Below are 23,860 nucleotides of genomic sequence, written 5' to 3'. Positions count from 1 at the left end.
TGCAGGTAGGTATATTTAATAGTAGGTACAATAAATTTAAATTCGGAATGTACAGTCGCTCACACACGTGTAGATCACAATATTTAAGGTGCTATAATGATTTTCCTTCCTGAAAAAGAAACGAAATTTCGTTATAATTATTTATGTTATTAATAAATTCATCGTCGCGTTTTTTCTTTTCTAAAAAGGTGCTATGGGTCTGCCTGTGACCAAGATAAAATAAATAAATAAATATATACGGGACAAATTACCTACAATGATTGAGTTAGCCTCGAAGTAAGTTCGAAACTTGTGTTACGAGATACTAACTCAACGATACTATATTTAATAACAAATACTTATATAGATAAACATCCAAGACCCAGACCAATCAGAAAAAGTTCTTTTCTCATCATGCCCTGACCGGGATTCGAACCCGGGACCTCCGGTGTCACAGTCAAGCGTGCTACCGCTGCGCCATAGAGGCCGTCAAAAAGATCTTGGCTTAGGTAAAAGATTTTACACGAAGCGACTCCCGTCTGACCTCCGCAACCCTTGCACACATCCAGTTGCCTGATTGTGCCGATTTCCTCGCGCTGTTTTCCCTCGCTCTAATGGTATCGGTTAGCAATCAAACTAATGTACATAACTCAGGAAAGATTCATTGGAACATTGGGTGCGGTAGAATTTAAACTACTGTGTATCAAACATTTTTAATCTTCATTTCTTATATATCATAGAAATGGGCTCGTGAAATGCACATTTTCAGAAGTTCATTGCACACAAAGTGCCCCTTTTGAGAAGTGCACATTTTTGCGTCATGCACCATAATCTAACTATTAAGTGGAAGTTATAGAAAGCGTTTACAGGACAAAAGCACTCGTATATATCAGGCAGACAGCTAAGCTCGTTTTTTGCAAAATCTTTGTACAGCATTAAAAGTATCTATTATATTACATGAAATCTTCTGAATTCTGTTAAGCCTCTGTTATTTTTGAGGACCCAAAACGGAAACTCATTTTTTGAAATAAGAACAAGAAGGCAAGCGTTTTGACCTTTGACAAAGAAAAATTAAAAACAACTTTGTCTTGACGCTCGTTTTGACAGCTGTCAAATACAGGCTTTTTTAAATCAACTAAATTTTCTTAATAACTGACACAAAAATACATACAGCCGAACGTAAGCCACATTCGGGTGTATGTATTCAGTCTGTTTGCTCTGTTCACCCCGTAAAAGATAAAGATGTGATTATATTATGTATTGACACCAAAACTAAGTATAAGCATCCTAACTTTTCAAATTTCCATACAAAGTGGCATTACCTGTTAACCTAATTTGAATGGAAAGGCAGTTAAAAAATCTTTAAAAGGTAACTTAATAACGCAGATATAGAATAATTACTTAATAATTAACTTGAAAAAAAAAGTAAAAAGAAAAGGTACTTTAAAGGTACTATGATAATTACAGATTCATTCATTCAATTATTAAAGAAAATTAAGTTATCGTTTGCCATTCAGTTCATGGTCTGTTTTATTCGCCGTGTGGTTCTCTGTGGTGTGTCACTGGGCAAATAGAAAAAAGAATAGGACCACTCCTTCTCTTTCCCATGGATGTCGTAAAACGCGACTAAAGGATATACTTGGGATTCATCTTCTAGGCGATAGGCCTGTCACTATTTGAATCTCAATTCTATCATTAAGCTTAGCAGCTTGGCGTGGCCTTTCAGTCTTGATAACTGTTAGCTCTGTCCACCCCGCGGGGCATATAGACGTGTTTACATGTTATGATATGTCTCTTTCGCTCAAGTTTCAAATGCTTCGTTTTGTCCTGCTGTCAAAACAAGCGTCCGTTCCTAAACTACTATAATAAAAGATTTAAAATATATTAAGTATAATTTTATTATACAAGATACATAATACAGTCGTTAACAATTTATTTTTTCTTTTTTAATTACACTGGTTCGCAATGGCTGTCTTAAACACTCTTAAATTATATAACACACACATAAAAGTATATAAATTGCTAGCCTACATAATTGTAGCGAACCAATATAAACCATTTTCCTAATTTTATGTTTCATCAATTTGGCTACAAGAATTAAAAAACTTCGACATTTAAAATATGAAATATGAGTGGAGAATAGAAAAAAAATTATTTCCACATTCAAAAATATGAAATAAATGGCACAGATTGTAGATTTTACTTTTTCTTAATTATTTTTATTACAATACTTATTTGTTTTCTATATAATAAACACTGGTGTAAGCGATCTTCTGAGGTACAGGGTGTAAGGATTCTTCTTCTTCTCGAAGCTTTGCTTTGCATTAAAATTAGACTTTCTGAGGTTGTCAGTGCGAATTTAACTCGGTCGAACGCTCCGAGCTAGTGAACGAGAGTTTGTATGGAGTTGCATTAGTTCCATCGCGTCACCACTAGATGGCGCTGATTGTATCACATACAAATGCGCGTTCACTTTATCGACGCGTTTGATCTAGTAAACTCTCTCTCTCTAGCCCCTCTGCTTGCTTTAAATCAGTGTTACTTATATAATTTGTTAATACTGTTATTGTGACATTTAGCCAAATCGGGGATTGGTACAGTAGACTTCAGAAAAAACTTGAACATTATTTTGTGTGAACAGGGGGTCACGTGTTCCACAGGCGACTGTACATTTAGTACATCACGTCTTTATTTTTTACAAAGCAGATAGATCCAACAGTCTCGAAAAGACTGATAGGCCACGTTCAGCTGTTTGGATTAATGATAGAGTAAGATCTAAATACTGACTGGTTGCTAGTCCATCGCCTAAAAGAAAAACCTCAAGTTTATAAGCCTATCACTTAGTCGCCTCTTACGACATCCATAGGATGGTGATGTAGTTGTCCTATTCTTTTTTTATTTGTACCGGTAACCACACGGCACTGCCGGGAACCACACGGCAAGACGATTTTACAACATGTAGTGATATAGATTATTTCAATTTATATGTATGTACTTTACGAATATTAACTACTTAATTTACAATCTTTACATCATATAGAAGTACAAGCTGTGCCCGCGACTCCGTCCGCGTGGAATAGTCATTTTGGGCATCATTGAAGCCCTCAAGGGTGAATAATTTTCCCCGTTTATTTTTTCACATTTTCCATTATTTCTTTGCTCCTTATTGCTGCAGCGTGATGTTTTATAGTCTTCCTCGATAAATGGTCTATTCAACACAAAAATATTTTTTCAATTCGAACCAGTAGTTTCTGAGATTAGCGCGTTTCAACAAACAAACAAACTCTTCAGCTTCATAATATTAGTATAGATACGAATATTTACTACTTAATTTACAATCTTTAACGCCATTATAGAATTATTAAGAAAAATATTGGGATACTTTAAACCTTCTACTAAAAGTACTGTCCCCGTGGTATTGTGGTGAAGGAAAGACACGTGCAGAAGCTAGTGTTAGAATAGAATAGATTTACTTTCAAAATTGGATACAAGGTATCACTTATTGACGTCACATCACTTATATCTAATTATAACTACTACCGCTTCCAAAGCGCACGTGTAAAAGAAGCGGCGGAACAAACTACACTGCAGCTACTTGTTATGTTTAATGTGACTGTACTTGCAATTCATTCATAAATAGTCGAATATCATACTAGTCGCTCGCCGCGAACATGGACCACGCGATATCTCAAAAACCACTTAACCGATTTTGATGCCCAACTAACTTAAGAGGTCTGTACTGACAGATCCTACACACATTTTAAATTTTATCAATATCAGACCAACGGTTCGAAAGTTGACGTGTTACAAACATACAAAAAAATTGGTAGACCTCACACGTTTCGCCCGCTCGGCCAAAAAGGTTATATTAAATACACAAAGTTTTATTTGAATTTATATTTAATGTAATTAGACAAAGCAATTTATTAAGTTACCCGTATTTACTTACTTTTTAACACTAGCTTTTGCCCCGGGCTTAGCCGACGTAAAAATTCAGAAAATACCTTAAAATTTAATCTATTTCTATGCCAATTATCAGCGAAATGCGTTCAGTGATTTTGTTTGTGCGTAAATATATAATTAATTCTTCTCCCTCCTGGAGATAAAGTCTCAGTTGCATCCTCATCATTCTGGAGAAGAGCCCGGGGTACGCCTTTGACCTTGGATTGGGTGAGTCAGGTTTTCACACGAAGCGACTCCCGTCTGACCTCCGCAACCTTTGCAGGGGAACCTAACCCGTATTGTATCCATCATGGTCACACATCCAGTTGCCTGAATGTGCAGGATTCCTCACAACGTTTCCCCTCACTGTAAGAGCATCGGTTGGTATTCAAACTAATGTACATAAGGTGGGATTTGAACCTAAGCCTTTTATGCGCATCATCACTTTTAACCGGGCACCTTACAAATTACTATATATGGAGTTTTTCTCACGATGTTAATATTCAGACAAATGTACATAACTTCGAAAATAGTCATGATAATTATTTTACAGTATTTCCAAATATATATTAAATCTGCAAATATTTTCAGATTTGCATACACAAGTGACATTTTCTTAAAAAAAATTTATAAAGAAACTTATTTACGTGAAAAAATGTACAAACAAAAATTCTACTTCTATCCTGGAAGTGTTTTTTTTTTAAATACACTCGTAAAACAATCAATAAAAAATACCCATAAATAACTCAACTTTTTTTTTTACTTAGCTCTGTATACAATGTCTTTTGGCCAGTCAGTGTTGCCAGTACACAAAACGAAAAAAACTCCCACGAAATGGTTATTTTTCCAACCGCCAACCGTAAGCGTTCAACACCACTATTTTATATTTATTATTCAGTCAATCAGTCACACACTATCATACCATGTTGCGGCCAGTGTCGCCTGCTATCCTGTTGACGATCTGAAAATAATTAAAGTTATTAATTCATGAGAATATCCATTGTCGTAAGAAGCGACTAAGGGATAGGCTTTTACACCTGGGATTCTTATTTTAGGCGATGGGCTAGCAACCTGTCACTATTTGAATCTCAATTCTATCATTCAGCCAAATAGCTGAACGTGGCCATTCAGTCTTTTCAAGACTATTGGCTCTGTCCACCCCGCAAGGTATATAGACGTGACGTGACGTGACGTGATGTATGTATTTTGGAAAGGGATCTTTTTGGAAATGACTCTTGGCATACTTTCGAGACTCTTTCCATGTTTAACGAAGTGGTAGAGTTGCTGGCTTTGCCTCGTTCTCCTTACCCTGGTTCAGAGATTCCAGGGTCGATCTCGTTACAGATTATAATAAAAAAACGTGTTTTTTTTTTACTGATTGGCTAGATTCTATAAATATTTTCAAACTAGCCTTTACCAGCAGCTTCGCCCGCGTGACTTTAGCGACATCCAACAAAAAAAGCGACGAAATTAACTTCACCTACAAAAAGAGATGAATTAACCGTTTTTCGCAAATCCCACGGGAACTATGGTTTTTACCGGGATGAAAGGATTATGTCCTTCTCCAGCCTCTAAATTATTCATACTGGATATAACGAGAAGTTTCAATTTAAAAGATAACCGATAAAGTGGTAACAAACAAACATATAAACTTACTATTGCATTTATAACATGTCACTGTTTGAATCTCAATTCTTTTCAACTATTGGCTCTGTCTACCCCATAAGGGATATAGACGTGATTATATGTTTGTATGTAATACATATTTGTACTCGCATAATCGATAACGGCTCTAACGATTTCGTTGAAATTTGAAAAAAAAACAGTTGGATGCGGGCGTAAGAACATACAAGACGGTTGCTAGGCAACGCTAATTGTGTTTTCCACACTAATAATAAAAAGGAAAGATTTGTATTTTTGTATGTTTGTGTGGAATAAACTTAAAAACTACTGGTCCGATTTTGATAAAATTTGGCACAGATATAGAATAGACCTTCAAAAGTGACATAGGCATAAATTTGTTTTGAAATAAATTAGTTTTCAGGTAGATTATTCAAAATATGTCCACCCGTGCGAAGCCGGGGCGGGCCGCTAGTTTTTTATAATTTCATTTGAAACCAAATTTACTAACCTTCTCCCGCGACAATGGTATCCCGTGTTCTCCTTCTTACTCCATATTTATAAAGATACAAACAAACTTTCAATCGCATGTACAATATTAGTATGTTTGTAAATTAACTCACCCCACTTATAATTGGTAGGTTCAGTAGTGAACCTAACACTGGAACCATTCTTAGGAAATTTACAGCGGCTGGCAGGAAACCTCTGCAAAATAATAAAATATATATGTACATATCAAAATATATATAACATCATGTTTTTATATATATTTAAGCCCATTGTCAACAACATAATACATACTCGTACATACATATAATCACATCTATATCCCTTGAGGGGTAGCCAGAGCCAATAGTCTTGAAAAGACTGATAGGCCTGATAACAAATTCTGTCATTGGGCCAAACAGCAGAATGTCTAATGGTCTATCAATCTTTTAAGACTGCTGGCTCTGTCTACCCCGCAAGGGATAAAGACGTAATTATATGAATGAATTAGTTTTTTTTTATCTGTTGATGTTATACCTTTTAAAAACTTAACAGTGGTTTGAATTACCTAAATAACAAAAGGAATCCGTATATCTCCGCAATCATTCCCACCATGGGCCATCCTAACAGCACTATCGTTATGCCGCTGAAGAAGGCCACGGATGCCTTCACTTTGTGCCGCTGGAAGAAGAAGAAGAAGGTCCTCTGGAGCCCTATGATGCACGCTAGACCGCTTATGAAGAGTATCTGAAAGAAAAATCAGTGATATTATGAACTTTTGTTATAAAAAAACAAAGGGTTTAGGGTCAGGTCAAAAGTACCCGAAACCGCCGAGCTTGCATGAAGAGAGTTATGAATGTGGATGAAGCGAAGGAAGTGTGCAGAGATCGTGGCAAGTGGACAGAGGTTTTCTCTGCCTACCCCTCCGGGAAAGAGGCGTGATTTTATGTATGTATGTATGTTATAAAAAAAGAACTGCCTTTAATTAATATTCTTATTTTTTTAAAGCGGTTAAAAAGAGAAAAGAAAAACAATTTATTTTTATTTCATTGCCTGAAAACAGCATGAAAATCGGTTAAGCGAAACGCGAGATAATCGCGGTAAAACAAACATACAGGTTAAACTGAGAACCACAATGCTTTATAGAACAAGATTTTGACCCTCATAGAATTAATCACTCATAAATACAAGTGAAAAACATACATTTCCGATGGCTAGCAATCCTTTGTCGAACAGCAGGAGTATGCCAAGGAACAGGAACGTCATACCGAACCCAACCAGACCCACTCCAATCTCTGAAAAAGATAATTTGTACTTTTATAACAATACAAGTGCCGTGTGGTTCCGTGCTGGGAACCACACGGCATTACAAAAAGAATAGGACCACTCCATTTCTTTCCCATGGATGTCGTAAAAGGCGACTAAGGGATAGGCTTGTAAACTTGGGATTCCTCTTTTAGGCGATGGGCTAGCAACCTGTCACTATTTGAATCTCAATTCTATCATTAAGCCAAAAAGCTAAGCATGGCCATTCAGTCTCTTCAAGACTGTTGGCTCTGTCTACCCCACAAAGGATATAGACGTGATCATATGTATGTATGTATGTATAATAATACAGGTGTTGTGTGGTTTACAGCACTAATATAAGAAAGAATAGGACCAGTCCGTCTCTTTCCCATGTATGTTGTAAAAGGCGACTAAGAGATAGGCTTGTGTAACATTTGATTTTTCTTTTAAGTGATGGGCTGACAACCTGTCACTATTTGAATCTCAATTCTATTAAGCCTAACAGCTGTGCATCGCCTTTTAGTCTTTCAAGACTACTGACTCTGTCTATGCCCTAAGGGCTGTAAACATGATTTTATGAATGAATGAATGAATAATATTACACATTTATTTGAGTAGCTAGCTTTTGCCTGAATATTGAAGAGGTCTGTGAGGATCATATCAAGTGGAAATCCATAGTCCCTGCCTACCCCAAAGGCAAATAAGCGTGATGTTGTAATATTTCGCAATATTACAGCATCACAGTTGAAATTACAACATCATGCGTGTTTACCTACCTATATATACATTTACATACTAATATTAAAAAGAGACAATCTCTGTTTTCAGTTTTTTTTGTTTTTTGTATAAATGAAATCTCAAAAATAACAGGACCTATTTTGATAGTACTTGGCGTGAAGACAGACAAACCAATCAAAAGTAATATAGGATAGTTTTTTTTAATACTTACAGGAGTAACCTTTGCCCAAAAAGCTAAATGACCAACAATTGATTCAGTGTAATAAAAATATTTATGTGGGAAGACGGCAGGAGCACGATAATAGACAATATTTTTCATGCTTCGTGAGGAAGGCTGAATAACTAATAAGTATCGAAAATAAAGGTAGGACCTTTTAAGTATTTGCATAATATGAAATATTCTCCCAAACAAAGTGAAAGGAAATGTTTGTTGCTATTATTGGACTATTAAAATAATTCGAAACTAGATAACATTATTTATTATAACTCAAATTATAAAGTTTTTGAGATTTTACTTACTGAATGTTACAACGGAATAACTAACATAAATATAATGGAACAACTTACTCTGTACGTCTGATATCTCAATCATTTTATAGAATAAGTTATTACAAAACTTTAAAACTAGAATAGTATAACAAACTATCTCATTTAATTAATATTAATTAAAAATACACAAATTCATAACCTACAACTCCACGTCATATTTGGTATCGAATTTTACAACTGTCAAACGAATGTCAATGTCAAAACAAAATAAACTAGTCCGTGTTCTTTGAAATCACAATAAGTTTTGATAAAGTTGGTATTGAACATAATGCATGGCCTACGTCGCGACACGACAACGTTCAGGTAAGGCTCGTAAGTCTTACTACCTGGCGTAGACATGCATATCACATGCTATTTAAGTGTGACGTCATATTTGAGAATTTTGTTCGCATCATGAACCTTATTTGTTTAGTAACTACCAAATTATTATTTCGTTTATGGATATGATGTTCTAATACAAGTTGTTCCATATTTTTTTTATTAACAGGCTTATTTATTTCAATTAATTTTGAATTTTTACAATAAACTTACCCAACATATTTTGAATGAATATAACACATTTATGGCATCAAAATTAAAACTAAAAATTAACACCTCATATTTTAATTATGTTTTTATCTTTTTATTTATTTGAGACGTAGAAAGGTCAACGAGGGCCAGTTGTGTTTGGGTATCCCTAATCAAAATGCTTTGGCCAATAATTAATGTCCAGCACATTAACTATTGGCCAAAGCATTTTGGTTTTGACAAAAGTTTAGTAAGAACTGAATTGGGATACCACTTCCACATGTGTAATATTATATATATGTATTCCGTGTCATATGACTGTGCTTATAATTTAGTGGTTGATGCCATGGCAATGGATGGCAACACTAAAGTAACCTCAAAATCAATTTACTGCTGTCATTTCGATCGGCGTCTTACTGCTGTTTCAGCCAAAATAAATAAATTAGACAGAAAGTTATCTCAATTTACTTGTTCTGTGAGCTAATTAATAAATAGTGTTCATTAGATTTCTACCCTGTTTGAACTGCTGCACTGTAATAATCGAGATTAAGTTTTTAACCAAACATTCGTGTGTAAATTTGTCAAAGTGTATAATAACATGGTACGAGGGGTCGGTCGCGGTGGGCGGGGAATGCCAGGTCGGGGTGGAATGGGGCGCCCGCCCTTCAACAGACCCCGGGTGATGATGCTACGGCCACCGTTCGACCTTATTTTGGCCGAACCAGCATTTCCAAGATGCAAACCTGCCCCTGATGATTCAGCCCTAACACAGGTAAGTTTTTATCGGGAATTCATATATTTGTGCCATTAATAGTCTGTGCCAAACATTGGAATTACTACATTAGCAAGATATTAAGCTGTAGAGTATAATTTTTAACAAACAGAGACCCAAACCAGCTTTTACATGGCATTTTGTATAAAATGAATTAATGTTATTACAAATTAACTCTTACTGACAGTTTTTATGGCCTGCAGTAACCTCTTGAGGCATTGCAATGAAACAATTGCCATAAAAATTACTGCTGTAGGGTAGTTGATATTAAACAATGTACTGTAACCAAGTAGCCAGATTGTATACCTACTTTTTTGCATGTTGGGCGCCAGATTGAAGGGTTTTTTTGGATAATAAAATGATCAACCACAGTTTATACTTGTATTATTAAAGTATTATGAAAGAGCATACACAATTATTATGATAAGGAACCGTTTACATCTATACTAGTATTATAAAGCTGAAAAGTTTGTTTGTTTGAATGCGGTAATCTCAGAAACTACTGGTTCGAATTGAAAAATTATTATTGCGTTGAATAGACTATCGAGGAAGGCTTTAGGCTATATTACATCACTCTGCAATTATAAGAAGCAAAGAAATAATGGAAAATGTGAAAAAAACAGGGGAAACTATTCATCCTTCGTTTCCAACTATTCCATGCAGTCGAAGTCACGGGCACAGCTAGTAAAAATATGTATTAAAGCGAAAGACACTTACTGATCATGATATCTCGAGAACTGCTAGGTCAATAAAAATGAAATATGACAAGAAAATGGATTGTAGTTAGAAGACATTCCCTAAAGAAAGTATTTTTGGAAACTACTGTAGGAATGGGAAATAATAGATAAATATATATGGGACGAATTACACAGATTGAGTTAGCCCCGAAGTAAATTCGAGACATGTGTTACGAGATACTAACTCAATGATACTATATTCTACAATAAATTCATATATTGATTAACATCCAAGACTCAGGCCAATCAGAAAAAGTTCTTTTCTCATCATGCCCTGGCCGGGATTCGAACCCAGGGCCCCCTGGTGTCACAGACAGGCGTACTACCGCTGCGTCACAGTAGCCCTCTCTGTGAATACTAATAATACATACATACATATAATCACGTCTATATCCCTTGCGGGGTAGACAGAGCCAACAGTCTCAAAAAGACTAATAGGCCACGTTCAGCTGTTTGGCTTAACAATAGAATTGAAATTCAAATAGTGACAGGTTGCAAGCTAGTCGCCTAAAAGAAGAATCTCAAGTTTATAAGCCTGTACCCTTAGTCGCCTTTTACGACATCCATGGGAAAGAGATGGAGGTGGTCTTATTCTTTTTTTAATGGTGCCGGGAACCACACGGCTAAATAACACTCCTTTTATACTACTAATACTTCTCTTTATTCGTTAACAGGCCCTCCTTAAACGTCACACGGAGCTATGCCCGTCTCCAGCGGAGCAGTCAGCTGTGCTCAGCCTCGTCACAAAGCTGCAGACAGTCCTGGACAATCTGGTGGTGGCGCCGGGGGATTTCGCCGCTTGTGTATGTATCCCAAGCTTATAAGCCTATGCCTTAGTCGCCTTTTACGACGTCCATGAGAACGCATCTCGTTCTCATGGATGTTGTAAAAGGCCTAGTTTGGTCCTAATTTTTTTTTATTGCTGCCGGGAACCACACGGTTATGTAATAGTTATGGATCTAGGATCACATTTTGATTGTTCTAAATAGTATAAACTAGAGGCCGCCCGCGACTTCGTCCGCATAGAAATTCTATCAATCCCGCGGGAACTCCGGGATAAAAAGTAACCTATATGTTATTCTGGGTCTTCACCAACCTACATACCAAATTTCATCGTAATCGGTTCAGTAATTTTGACCTGAAAGAGTAACAAACATCCATACTGACATCCGGACATACTCACAAAACTTTCGCATTTATAATATTATTACGATGTATGATAGGTGTAAAATTGAATGACAGAATAAGGAACAGTGTGATAAGGGAATGTCGTGATGTAAGAGAAAATATAGTGACAGGAATAGTAAAGGGAATGTCGGATGGTTTGGTCATGTCAAGAGGATGAATGAAAGCAGGTTGACTAAGCAAATATACAAAAGGAGTGTGAATGGGACTGTTGGAGTGGGAAGGCCTGGACGAAGGCACCTTGATTAAATCAAGAGTACCCGAAACCGACGAGCTTGCATGAAGAGAGTTATGAATGTGGATGAAGCGAAAGAAGTGGGCAGGGATCGTGACAAGTGGAAGGATGTGGTCTCTGCCTGTACCTCCGGGAAAGAGGCGTGATTTGTGTATGTATGTATTTATAAATCAAATAAAATGAACGCTGCAACTTTTAGGAGCGAAGAAATAATGGAAAATGTGGAAAAACAAAACGGGCATAATTATTCATCATTGAGTGCTTCAATGATGTCCGAAATTAACTATTCCACGCGGACGAAGTCGCGGGCACATCAAGTCAATTATAATTCTTGTTTTCGTAAACAGCAACTAGAGGAGGTGAGGCAAGTGGGCTCCTACAAGAAGGGCACCATGATGGCCGGCAAGAACGTGGCTGACATCGTAGTGATAATGAAGACTCTACCTACTAAGGAGGCTGTGGAAGGGTTGTCCAATAAGGTAAGACTTGAAGCTGTTACTGCAACATCCAATTCTCTTCTCCCTCCTGACTGTAGTCCAGGTTATATCCTCACCAATGTGGTGATGAACCCAGCACTCCCTTTACCATGGATCCTGGATTGGATGAGTCGGGTTTTTACACGAAGCAACTCCCATCAGACCTCCGCAACCTTTGCAGGTAAACCTAACACATATTGGATCGATCATGGTTACGCATCTAGTTGCCTGAATGTGCAGGTTTCCCCACAATGTTTTCCCTCGCCGTGAGAGCATCGGTTAGTATTCAAACTAATGTACCTACATTGAAAATAGTCATTAGTACAAGGCCAAGATCGGATTCGAACCTGTGCCTTTATGAGCATCACGCATTTTAATCCCGTATTCATATATTTATTACTAGCTGTGCCCGCGACTTCGTTCGCGTGGAATTGTTATTTTGGGCATCATTGAAGCCCTCAAGAACGTTTTTTTCACATATTCCATTATTTCTTTGCTCCTCATAGTTGCAGCGTGATGTTATATATAGCCTAAAGCCTTCCTCGATAAATGGTCTAATCAACGCAAAAAGAATTTTTCAAATCGAACCAATAGTTTCTGAGATTAGCGCTGATTCAAGCAAACAAACTCTTTAGCTTTATAATATTACTATAGATTATTTATTTATGTAAACTACCCAAGTAGCATCTAACACAGATATCATCAAATCAATTTAATCCTTCCTCTTTGACAGGTGAACGAGGAGTTGAACAAGCTGATCCGAGCTGAAGGCACGGGCTCCGTGGTGTGCGCCTGCAACGAGCGAGGGTTCACTGTCACCGCGGCGACGGCCAGCGTCCGCGTGCTGATCACCACTCTGCACCAGAACCTGAGGAAGCTGGAGCCGGAGGTAATGGATTCATCATCAGGTTAACGACCCGCGCTAGCTGCCAGTCACTGTTTGAATCTTAATTCGGTACAGGTGAACGTGGATATATGTATATTACATGGTTACATTGTATCGTTAAAGGCGATTGAGGGATAGGCTTGTAAACTTGGGATTCTCCTTTTAGGCGATCCCAAGTTTATGAGCCTATCCCTTAGTCGCCTTTTACAATATCCGTGGGAAGGAGATGGTGTGGTCCTATTCTTTTTTCTAATGGTGCCGGGAACCACACGGCACGGCATTTATATTTATTTATACATACATACTATCACGCCTGTCTCCCATTGGGGTAGGCAGAGACTATGTAATTCCACTCGCTACGATCCTTACAGACCTCTCCCGCTTCCTCCACACTCGTTACTCTTTGCTCATGCATGTTCGACGATTATTTATTTATTTATTTACTAGCTAACTGAACATACAGACAGACAGACAGAGAAACATTTTTTTAATCACATATTTGGGTTTGGTAACATCCCCTGCTATTTATATTTACAATATTTTTTTATGTACAGAATTGACCCTTCTACAGATTTATTATATGTATATAGATTTATTTATCGTTGACAGGTGCACCTGGAGTACAAGGTGATCAACAGCCACCTGGCCGCGATACGCCACAGCCGCTGGTTCGAGGAGAACGCTCACCATTCCACCATCAAGGTAATATCTAGAAATTATTAGCTGTCCCGACAAACGTTGTTTTGCCATATAATTTATATTTTTAAGTAATTTCTAGTTAAAAAAAATGTTAAGGGTGGACAGCCCTTATCACTTAGGGGTGTGAAATATAGATGTTGGCTAGATTCTCGGACCTACTCAACATGCTCACAAAATTTCATCGGAATCAGAATCGGTCAAGCCGTTTCGGAGTATATAATCACGCAACGCTATCAGCAATAACAGCGAAGCGTCTAAATCGCGCAAGAAAAGATTTCACGGATTGAAACGTACCTATATACAACCTCCAATACATCATCGTGTATCGCGCGGTTCCCCAGGCATCACGCCGGTCTGGCGAAAGATCTTCCGCTACCAATACTATATCTTATTCTTTTATATTACATGATTTGAATAATCGAAATATTTATATTCTGTCAGGTACTGATCCGCCTTCTGCGCGACATGTGCGCCCGCCACACGGGACTCGAACCCCTGACCCCGTGGATGATCGACCTGCTCGCCCACCACTGCATCATGAACAACCCGGCGCGACAGGCTCTGCCTATCAACGTCGCTTTTAGGTAACATAATTCGTAATGGCCCTAGTATACTGCCCTGGGGAGCACCCATGTTTTTATTATAGTATTTTTAATTTATATTGTTATACTAGCTGTGCCCGCGATTTCGTCCGCGTGGAATAGTTATTTTGGGCGTCATTGAAGCCCTCAAGGATGAATAATTTTCCCCGGTTTTTTACATTTTCCATTATTTATTTGCTCCTTATAGTTGCAGCGTGATGTTATATAGGCTTAAGCCTTCCTCGATAAATGGTCAATTCAACACAAAAATAATTTTTCAATTCGAACCACTAGTTCCTGATATAAGCGCGTCCAAACAAACAAGCAAACTCTTCAGCTTTATAATATTAGTATGGATAAATAAATAACTTTTGTTCGCCATCCATTCGTATCGTCCCTTGCGGGGTAGACTGCTGCTGTTTGGCTTGATGATGAGAGTTGAGTTTCAAATAGTGACCGGTTGCTATTGCTAGCATATCTACACTAATATTATAAAGCTGAAAAGTTAGTTTGTTTGTTTCAACGCGCTAATCTCTGCAACTACTGGTACGAATTGAAAAAATATTTTTGCGTTGAATAGACCATTTATCGTGAAAAAAAAAAACGGGGTAAATTATTCATCCTTGAGGGCTTCAATGATGCCCAAAATAACTATTCCACGCGGACGTAGCCGCGGGCGCAGCTACTTTTATATATTTGGATGACCAACAGCGAGTTTAACAAACATTCGATTTTTGAATAATATGTACAGTTGTACAGTAATTGTGCCCCGTGATGCCGCAGACGCGCGCTGTCGCTGATGGCGGGCGGGCTGTCGCCACAAGTCACAAGAATAAAAAGTAAAATTACGCGACGCTATCAATCGAAAACAGCGAAAAACCTAAATCGCGCAAGCATAGATTTCACGGATTGGAGCTATAACAGCCTCCGACACAACATAGTTTGGTGGCGGTCGAGCCGAATCGTCGCTAACATTGGTATAGATGTAGTGATGTGCCGCAGACGCGCGCTGTCGCTGATGGCGGGCGGGCTGTCGCCACGAGTCACAAGAATAAAAAATAAAATTACGCGACGCTATCAATCAAAAACAGCGAAAAACCTAAATCGCTCAAGCAAAGATTTCACGGATTGGAGCTATAACAGCCTCCGACACAACATAGTTTGGTGGCGGTCGAGCCGAATCGTCGCTAACATTAGTATAGATACAGTGGTGTGCCGCAGACGCGCGCTGTCGCTGATGGCGGGCGGGCTGTCGCCACGAGTCACAAGAATAAAAAATAAAATTACGCGACGCTATCAATCGAAAACAGCGAAAAACCTAAATCGCTAAAGATTTCACGGATTGGAGCTATAACAGCCTCCGACACAACATTTTTTTTTTTTTTTTTTTTACGGGACAAATTACACAGATTGAGTTAGCCTCGAAGTAAGTTCGAAACTTGTGTTACGAGATACTTCCTCAACGATACTATATTTTATAATATAATAAATACTTATATAGATAAACATCCAAGACCCAGGCCAATCAGAAAAAGTTCTTTTCTCATCATGCCCTGGCCAGGATTCGAACCCGGGACTTCTGTTGTCACAGACAAGCGTACTACCGCTGAGCCACAGAGGCCGTCAACATAGTTTGGTGGCGAATCGTCGCTAACATTAGTATAGATGTAGTGATGTGCCGCAGACGCGCGCTGGCGCTGATGGCGGGCGGGCTGTTCCTGCCGGGCTGCGCGGGGCTGCCCGACCCGTGCGAGGCGGCGCACGCGCGCGCGCACACCGCGCTCGACCTGGCCGCGCAGGACGCCGCCGCCGCCACCGCGCAGACGTCAGTATTGCTACACTATACTACTACTGTACTATACATACATACACGAACAGAGACACCTTAAAGCTAAATCGTGGACGAGTGCACATTGTCTACATTGAGATACATGAATGATTTCATACTAGAACCATAATAAATATTCCTAATTGGATAATACCAATTGTTACCGCTTTTTGTGCACTGACGCTTTGAAAGTTCTGGAGAAAGAAAGGCTCTGTCTACCCCGCAAGGGATAAAGACGTGATCATATGTATGTATGTACGCTTTGAAAGCGATAGTAAACTTAGTTTTAAGTAATTTATTAAACGTCGACCAATGTTGTGAAACCAAAAGACATGACAATTGTTAAGTGATATTGAAATGTCCCATGATAGTAATAAATAAATATATACGGGACAAATTACACAGATTGATTGAGTCTCGAAGTAAGTCCGAGATTTGTGTTACAAGATACTAACTCAACGATACTATATTTTATAATGAATACTTCCAATGCCAATCAGAGAAAGTTCTCACTATACCCTGGCCGGGACTCGAACCCGGGACCTCCGGTATCACAGACAAACGCACTACCGCTGCGCCACAGAAACCGCTAAATTAAAAAAAAAAAAAAAAAAAAATTCAATTTGCAAAATCCACAGCCTCCTAAGGGTGGTCGCGCGCGGCGGGCACCGCTACGTACTAGGGCTCCAGGCCTTCGAGGGCGGCAAGGACATCTCCACGGAGATCACCGTGTGGGACGGCGTCGTGGTGTCCCCGCTGGCGCCCGCCTACCAGGAGACGCCGGAGCCGATGGACACCGATGACAAAGGTGCGTAGCTGGTGTGTGCTTTGCGCTTTTTTTTTTTTTTTTGCACAGATCATCCTTCATACATATTATATAAAAAGACTAATAATAGGCCACGTTCGGCTGCTTGGCTTAATGATAGAATTGAGATTCAAATAGTGACAGCCTACCAAGAGACGCCGGAGCCGATGGACACCGATGACAAAGGTGCGTAGCTGGTGTGTGCTTTGCGCTTTTTTTTTTTTTTTTGCACAGATCATCCTTCATACATATTATATAAAAAGACTAATAATAGGCCACGTTCGGCCGCTTGGCTTAATGATAGAATTGAGATTCAAATAGTGACAGCCTACCAAGAGACGCCGGAGCCGATGGACACCGATGACAAAGGTGCGTAGCTGGTGTGTGCTTTGCGCTTTTTTTTTTTTTTTTGCACAGATCATCCTTCATACATATATAAAAAGACTAATAATAGGCCACGTTCGGCCGCTTGGCTTAATGATAGAATTGAGATTCAAATAGTGACAGCCTACCAGGAGACGCCGGAGCCGATGGACACCGATGACAAAGGTGCGTAGCTGGTGTGTGCTTTGCATATACGTCTATATCCCTTGCGGGGTAGACAGAGCCGACAGTTTTAAAAAGACTAACAGATCATCCTTCATACATATATGTATACGTATATATATATTATCATGTCTATATCCCTTGCGGGGTAGACAGAGCCGACAGTTTTAATAATAGGCCACGTTCGGCTGCTTGGCTTGATGATAGAATTGAGATTCAAATAGTGACAGCCTACCAGGAGACGCCGGAGCCGATGGACACCGATGACAAAGGTGCGTAGCTGGTGTGTGCTTTGCGCTTTTTTTTTTTCACAGATCATCCTTCATACATATATAAAAAGACTAATAATAGGCCACGTTCGGCTGCTTGGCTTAATGTTAGAATTGAGATTCAAATAGTGACAGCCTACCCAGAGACGCCGGAGCCGATGGACACCGATGACAAAGGTGCGTAGCTGGTGTGTGCTTTGCGCTTTTTTTTTTTTTTTTTGCACAGATCATCCTTCATACATGTATAAAAAGACTAATAATAATAGGCCACGTTCGGCTGCTTGGCTTAATGATAGAATTGAGATTCAAATAGTGACAGCCTACCAGGAGACGCCGGAGCCGATGGACACCGATGACAAAGGTGCGTAGCTGGTGTGTGCTTTGCGCTTTTTTTTTTTTTTTGCACAGATCATCCTTCATACATATATAAAAAGACTAATAATAATAGGCCACGTTCGGCTGCTTGGCTTAATGATAGAATTGAGATTCAAACAGTGACAGCCTACCAGGAGACGCCGGAGCCGATGGACACCGATGACAAAGGTGCGTAGCTGGTGTGTGCTTTGCGCTTTTTTTTTTCACAGATCATCCTTCATACGTATTATAATTCGTTGAGTTGTTGTGACCTTTTTGTTTGTATTGTTGCAACTCACACCTGCTAGCCTGTCGCCTAAAGGAAGAATCTCAATTTTATAAGCCTATACTTAGTCGCCTTTTACGATATCCACGGGAAAGAGACGGAGTGGTCCTATTCTTTTTCCTGTTGGTGGCGGGAACCACACGGCACTTCATCAGTTGGATTAAATGGTTCGATTCTATTAACATATCAAATTCAAAATTCAAATTCGAAATTTTTATTCATTATAATACGTAGGATACTTCATATCGCTTAATAATTGTCATATCTTTTGGTTTCACAACATGTGTGTGTACGGAGTTGCATTAGTGCCATCGCGTTACCACTAGGTGGCGCTGATTGAAAATCACATACAAATTCGAGTTCACTTTATCGACGCGTTTCATCTCGCATCAAACTCGCATTAACACCTCTGGTCTTCTAAACTTAATCTTTATTAACTGGGTCTCGCATGTTTATCTATATACGTATCACTACATATTATAATGTCTCACTGTTTTTGCTGTGTGTGGGTGTATGCATGTGCTAATCTTGGAGAGTTGTGGTTGGATTTTGTTCGTGTTTGAAATGTTGAAAAGTGCCTGTTTTCTGGTGAAGGTTTATCTATAGTACTAATATTATAAAGCTGAAGAGTTTGTTTGTTTGAACGCGCTAATCTCAGGAACTACTGGTTCGAATTGAAAAATTCTTTTTTGTGTTGAATAGACCGTTTATCGAGGAAGGCTTTGTTACATTCCGCTGCAACTATTAGGAGTGAATAAATAATGGAAAATGTGAAAAAAAACGGGGAACATACATATATTCACGTCTATATCCCATGCGGGGTAGACAGCCCCAACTGTCAAAAAGGCTGATTGGCCACATTCAGCTGTTTGGCCTAATGGTAGAATTGAGATTCAAATTGTGACAGGTTGCTAGCCCATCGCCTAAAAGAAGAACCTCAAGTTTATAAGCCTATCCCTTAGTCGCCTTTTACGACATCCATGGGAACGAGAGGCAGTGGACCAATTCTTTTTGTTTTTTATTGGTGCCAGGAACCACACGGCACAGTGATAATATAGAAAAGTATACCACGTTTGTTATTGTAACTTAAGTAAATAATATAACCATTGTACATCTGCCCCTGTACCTCGACACGCAAGACGCCATTATAACTCGCGAAAAACTATCGCTGTCTCGTTTCACGTCATAATATAAAAGCGAAACAGCGGTAGTTTACCGCGGAAAAATAATAGCGTCGCGCGTGTCATGCTACCGCGTCGGATCTGTCATGAATGTTGCTAAAATTAACTGTTTTTCTGTCCACAGATGATGAGAGTATCCAAGATGGTGTTGCTGCTTAGTTTAAGTTATATAATAAGTGATTTACTTAATAAATACGTTTGTAATATAATAATTTTGCTTTTTATTTTAAACTAGAGGCCGCCCGCGACTTCGTCCGCATGGAAACCCTATCAATCCCGCGGGAACTCTGGGATAAAAAGTAGCCTATGTGTTATTCTGGGTCTTCAGCTACCTACATACCAAATTTCATGGTAATCGGTTCAGTAGTTTTTGCGTGAAAGAGTAACAAACATCCATACAAACTTTCGCCTTTATAATAGTAGTAGGATGAGTCCGACATATATTATGTATTTATGTCTTTACATACATATATTATGTATTTATGTCTTTACTTTATGTCTTTCCAACACTCTGACCCAATATACATATAGTCACGTCTATATCCCCTGCGGGGTAGATAGAGCCAACAGTATTAACTGTTGAAAGGCGATGTTCAGCTGTGTGGCTTAATGATGGAATTGATATTTAAATATTGTCAGGTTGCTAGCCCATCGTCCACAAGAACCACAAGTTTACTAGCCTATCCCCTAGTCGCCTTTTACGACATCCATGGGAAGATATGGAGTCATCGAATCGGTAATGTGCTGTGTACTCAAATGCGTTAGATATCCGTGGAGGCATAAGTTAAAATCCTACCTCGGCCGTGAACCAATGACTATTCTAAGTTAGGTACATTAATTTGAGTGCTAATACTTATTCCCTCAATAGGTATTGCTACTAAAATTGCTGGAGTGGTAGGTTTTGGTTTATAGACTTATTCTAATAAAGACATAATATTCCATCACTTACATGAGAACATAAAATACAAAAAGTTCGTTGTCAAACTAATAGACGAAATATACTCTTAACAGCAAAAGTTAAGTTGAGATTATGTGCTCGGCTAATTGTCTCTTGAATACATCGAACGAGGTAATATTTTTGATATCAGATATTTCTGGTATCTTGTTAAAAAGGCGCGCAACTTCGCACTGGTAGGGCTTTGGGCACAGACAGCGAGAGATAATAATTCTCTAGCATGGGGACTACACACCGTAAGAAATTATAAGTTGTGCAACAACATGAATTCCCGCCGTTTCTTACCTGTTGAAGTGAGAACATTTAAAACTTATCTCGCAGTGAACTTCGTGTAACTGCACTGCACCACAGATATTAATATTGAATGTCTAAAGCACTGCACTGAGTTGAAATCACAAACTAAATAGAGATACTATGTTGAAATCTCAGATGAAATAATACTATTACTTTTGTTAAATTTTTGAGATGGCGGTAAATAATGTTGCCAACAAGAAAAAAATATTGGTTTCCCGCATTTGACTTTAATTGAAATTACTTGCTTCTTTTTCGAATTTTCTTCTTTAAATATTCAAAGACTGGTTGATCTATTTGTTGAGAAGACCCAAAATAATTTGATTTCAAATAAATACTCATGTAATGCAAAAAAAAAATTGAATTTAAATAAAAACTCTGAATGAGACTAGTCCATTCTCTTTTGAAATTGGGTCTGTCTTTAGTGACACAAGCACTGCCACATTCGAACGCACAGTGACGACACGGCATTCGAAAATGTAAAATTTTCCGTAAAATTCCAGAAATTAAATCAGGGAAATAACACTTGCGACAAAAGTAAATAAAAAAAAAATAGAACCATTTAAAGTGAGAATTTAAAAAAAAATGGTGCAAGGTTTCCCTGAGTCTCGGAAATATGCTAGGAATAATACAAATGATGGAAGCGACAGCCGCTTGGAGACGGTATCAGAGCGTTTCAAGAAATGCAGCCTCCAAAACCTAATACAACATATAGATATATATGGAAAAGTTAAAACCAGCTACGTGGAAAGATATAAACGAGATACTATTAGTATTTCGATGTTGTCTGCGACTGGCTACCATAATTTGAATAACCCAAAGAGTCCTGAAGGAGTTTTAGAGGAAAAGATGAGTAAGTTCTCCGTCACGACCAAAGTTTCATCCCTGTATCCAGGACACGATTTATTGGCTAAAAGGAAAAGGCTGAAGAAATTTCAAAAAGTGATGGTTAGGTGATTGTCGGTTTTTGGTTATAGTGTCTTTCCGTTTTTTTTATGTAAATTGATTAATAATGTTAAGTGTGACTTATGACACTGTTTTTTTAGGAATAAAAGTATTGTTAATAATGTGGCTTTTAAACTGATATGAAAACTCATTGCTCTACTCATAGAGCTCCTTAGTTACCATGTTTATAACGTCACTTATATTGTATTTCAATACGTGCTGTTTTAAGCTGAATAAAACCAACGTTCCTTATGGTTTTGTCTTTATTCTTGTATCAATTTATTCAGCTTAAAAAAAATACTTACATACATACATACATACATAAAATCACGCCTCTTTCCCGGAGGGGTAGGCAGAGACTACCTCTTTCCACTTGCCACGATCTCTGCATACTTCTTTCGCTTCGTCCACATTCATAACTCTCTTCATACAAGCTCGGCGGTTTCGGGTACTTTTGACCTGACCCTTTACCAGGACGTCCTTAATTTGATCAAGATACGTTCGTCTAGGTCTTCCCACTCCGACCTTTCCCTCCACACTCTCCTTGTATATCTGCTTAGTCAACCTGCTTTCATTCATCCTCTCCACATGACCGAACCATCTTAACATACCCTTTTCTATTCCTGTAACTACATCTTCTTTCACATCACAACATTCCCTTATCACGCTGTTCCTTATCCTGTCACTCAATTTCACACCCATCATACTCCTTAACGCTCTCATTTCCACTGCATTTATTCTGCTTTCATGCTTCTTATAAAAAATACTTATATGTAGTTATTCACAATGGCACTAAAAGAAGCAAACATTACTCGTTACTTACGACCCGAGAGATTTGATGTTGAACCTACGACTGCGGGCTCGGATCTACGATGGATTCACTGGCGGTATTCTTTTGAAAATTTTATTTCTGAGGAAGCGGCTTCTGCTAGCGATGCGATTAAATACAAACTTCTTGTCAACCATATTTCGCCGAACATATTCAATTTTATACGAGATTGTGACAAATACACTGATGCCATCAGAGCTTTAGATAATGTCTATGAAAAACGACGCAATATAATTTTGGCCCGACATATTTTAACATCAAGACAACAAAAATCTGGAGAATCAATAGCCGAATATTCCAGATCTCTTACTCTTCTTGCACACGACTGTCATTTCAAAAATGTTACTGCTGAACAGCACCAAAACGAGACAATACGTGCTACTTTCATTGCGGGTCTTTTTTCAAACAAAATCAGAGAGAGATTATTAGAGAAATGTACTATGACTCTAGATGAAACTTTGAACCTTGCAATTTCTCTTGAAAGCGCGGAGAATACATCAAATATAATTGAGTCGAAAGCTAGTTCAACTACGTTTTCGAATGCTGTTCCGAACTCAAAATCGCAACTTCAAGAAGACCAGCGACAAAATACAGCGGCTATTCAAAATCAGAGACGAAAGTGCTTCTTTTGTGGTGGTAATGTTCATCAAAGAATAAAATGTCCTGCCTTTCACGCTGAATGTCAACTTTGCTCCAAAAAAGGACATTTTGCCAATGTCTGTAGAAATTCAAGGCAACGTAACACGAACGCCGCAATTGTTTCATCGGAAGATGAGACTCCTCTTCCGAATTCTAATGTCTCGACAATTTCAGCAGCGTCTCCATCGAGTCTGCACAAAGCTACTATCTCTATTATCGTTAATGGCTACCGTGCTGACGCTTTAATTGATAC

At 38.5% G+C, this 23,860-nt stretch overlaps 2 protein-coding genes across 3 annotated transcripts; one reads left to right on the top strand and one right to left on the bottom strand.

The window, feature by feature from the left end:
- Positions 1 to 8,788, bottom strand: LOC106133332 (vesicle transport protein GOT1B). Its single transcript, XM_060953321.1, has 6 exons — positions 8,620 to 8,788; positions 7,231 to 7,322; positions 6,596 to 6,774; positions 6,165 to 6,246; positions 4,844 to 4,882; positions 1 to 109 (listed from the first exon to the last, which is right to left on the bottom strand). Exons 1-6 carry the CDS (start codon positions 8,642 to 8,644, stop codon positions 92 to 94), a joined length of 435 nt encoding a protein of 144 aa, XP_060809304.1. The 5' UTR covers positions 8,645 to 8,788; the 3' UTR covers positions 1 to 91.
- Positions 8,789 to 9,470: 682 nt separating this feature from the next.
- LOC106133317 (interleukin enhancer-binding factor 2 homolog) lies at positions 9,471 to 20,160 on the top strand. 2 transcript variants are annotated; one of them, XM_060953331.1, is made up of 9 exons: positions 9,475 to 9,880; positions 11,292 to 11,420; positions 12,385 to 12,516; positions 13,247 to 13,402; positions 14,009 to 14,101; positions 14,540 to 14,682; positions 16,364 to 16,504; positions 17,146 to 17,315; positions 20,073 to 20,160. In XM_060953331.1, exons 1-9 carry the CDS (start codon positions 9,707 to 9,709, stop codon positions 20,105 to 20,107), a joined length of 1,173 nt encoding a protein of 390 aa, XP_060809314.1. In that variant the 5' UTR covers positions 9,475 to 9,706; the 3' UTR covers positions 20,108 to 20,160. The 2 variants fall into 2 exon arrangements, with proteins under 2 accessions (XP_060809313.1, XP_060809314.1); XM_060953330.1 differs by lacking the exons at positions 16,364 to 16,504; positions 17,146 to 17,315; positions 20,073 to 20,160 and adding an exon at positions 15,463 to 16,024 and having other exon boundaries at positions 9,471 to 9,880.
- The last annotated feature ends 3,700 nt before the right edge of the window (positions 20,161 to 23,860 follow it).

The sequence above is a fragment of the Amyelois transitella genome, chromosome 31 (genome assembly GCF_032362555.1).
Source record: "Amyelois transitella isolate CPQ chromosome 31, ilAmyTran1.1, whole genome shotgun sequence".
NCBI classification, from domain to species: domain Eukaryota; kingdom Metazoa; phylum Arthropoda; class Insecta; order Lepidoptera; family Pyralidae; genus Amyelois; species Amyelois transitella.
This window is presented reverse-complemented; position numbering and strand designations above follow the sequence as displayed.

Excerpts from the sequence above, each read along its gene's own strand:
- LOC106133332 (XM_060953321.1), bottom strand. The coding sequence starts at position 8,644 with ATGATTGAGATATCAGACGTACAGA. Across the intron at positions 7,323-8,619 it reads TGAGATATCAGACGTACAGA|AGATTGGAGTGGGTCTGGTT; the intron begins GTAAGTTGTTCC and ends TATCTTTTTCAG. Across the intron at positions 6,247-6,595 it reads GGATTCCTTTTGTTATTTAG|AGGTTTCCTGCCAGCCGCTG; the intron begins GTAATTCAAACC and ends ATTATTTTGCAG.
- LOC106133317 (XM_060953330.1), top strand. The coding sequence starts at position 9,707 with ATGGTACGAGGGGTCGGTCGCGGTGGGCGGGGAATGCCAGGTCGGGGT. Across the intron at positions 12,517-13,246 it reads TGGAAGGGTTGTCCAATAAG|GTGAACGAGGAGTTGAACAA; the intron begins GTAAGACTTGAA and ends CCTCTTTGACAG. Across the intron at positions 14,683-15,462 it reads CCTATCAACGTCGCTTTTAG|ACGCGCGCTGTCGCTGATGG; the intron begins GTAACATAATTC and ends GTGATGCCGCAG.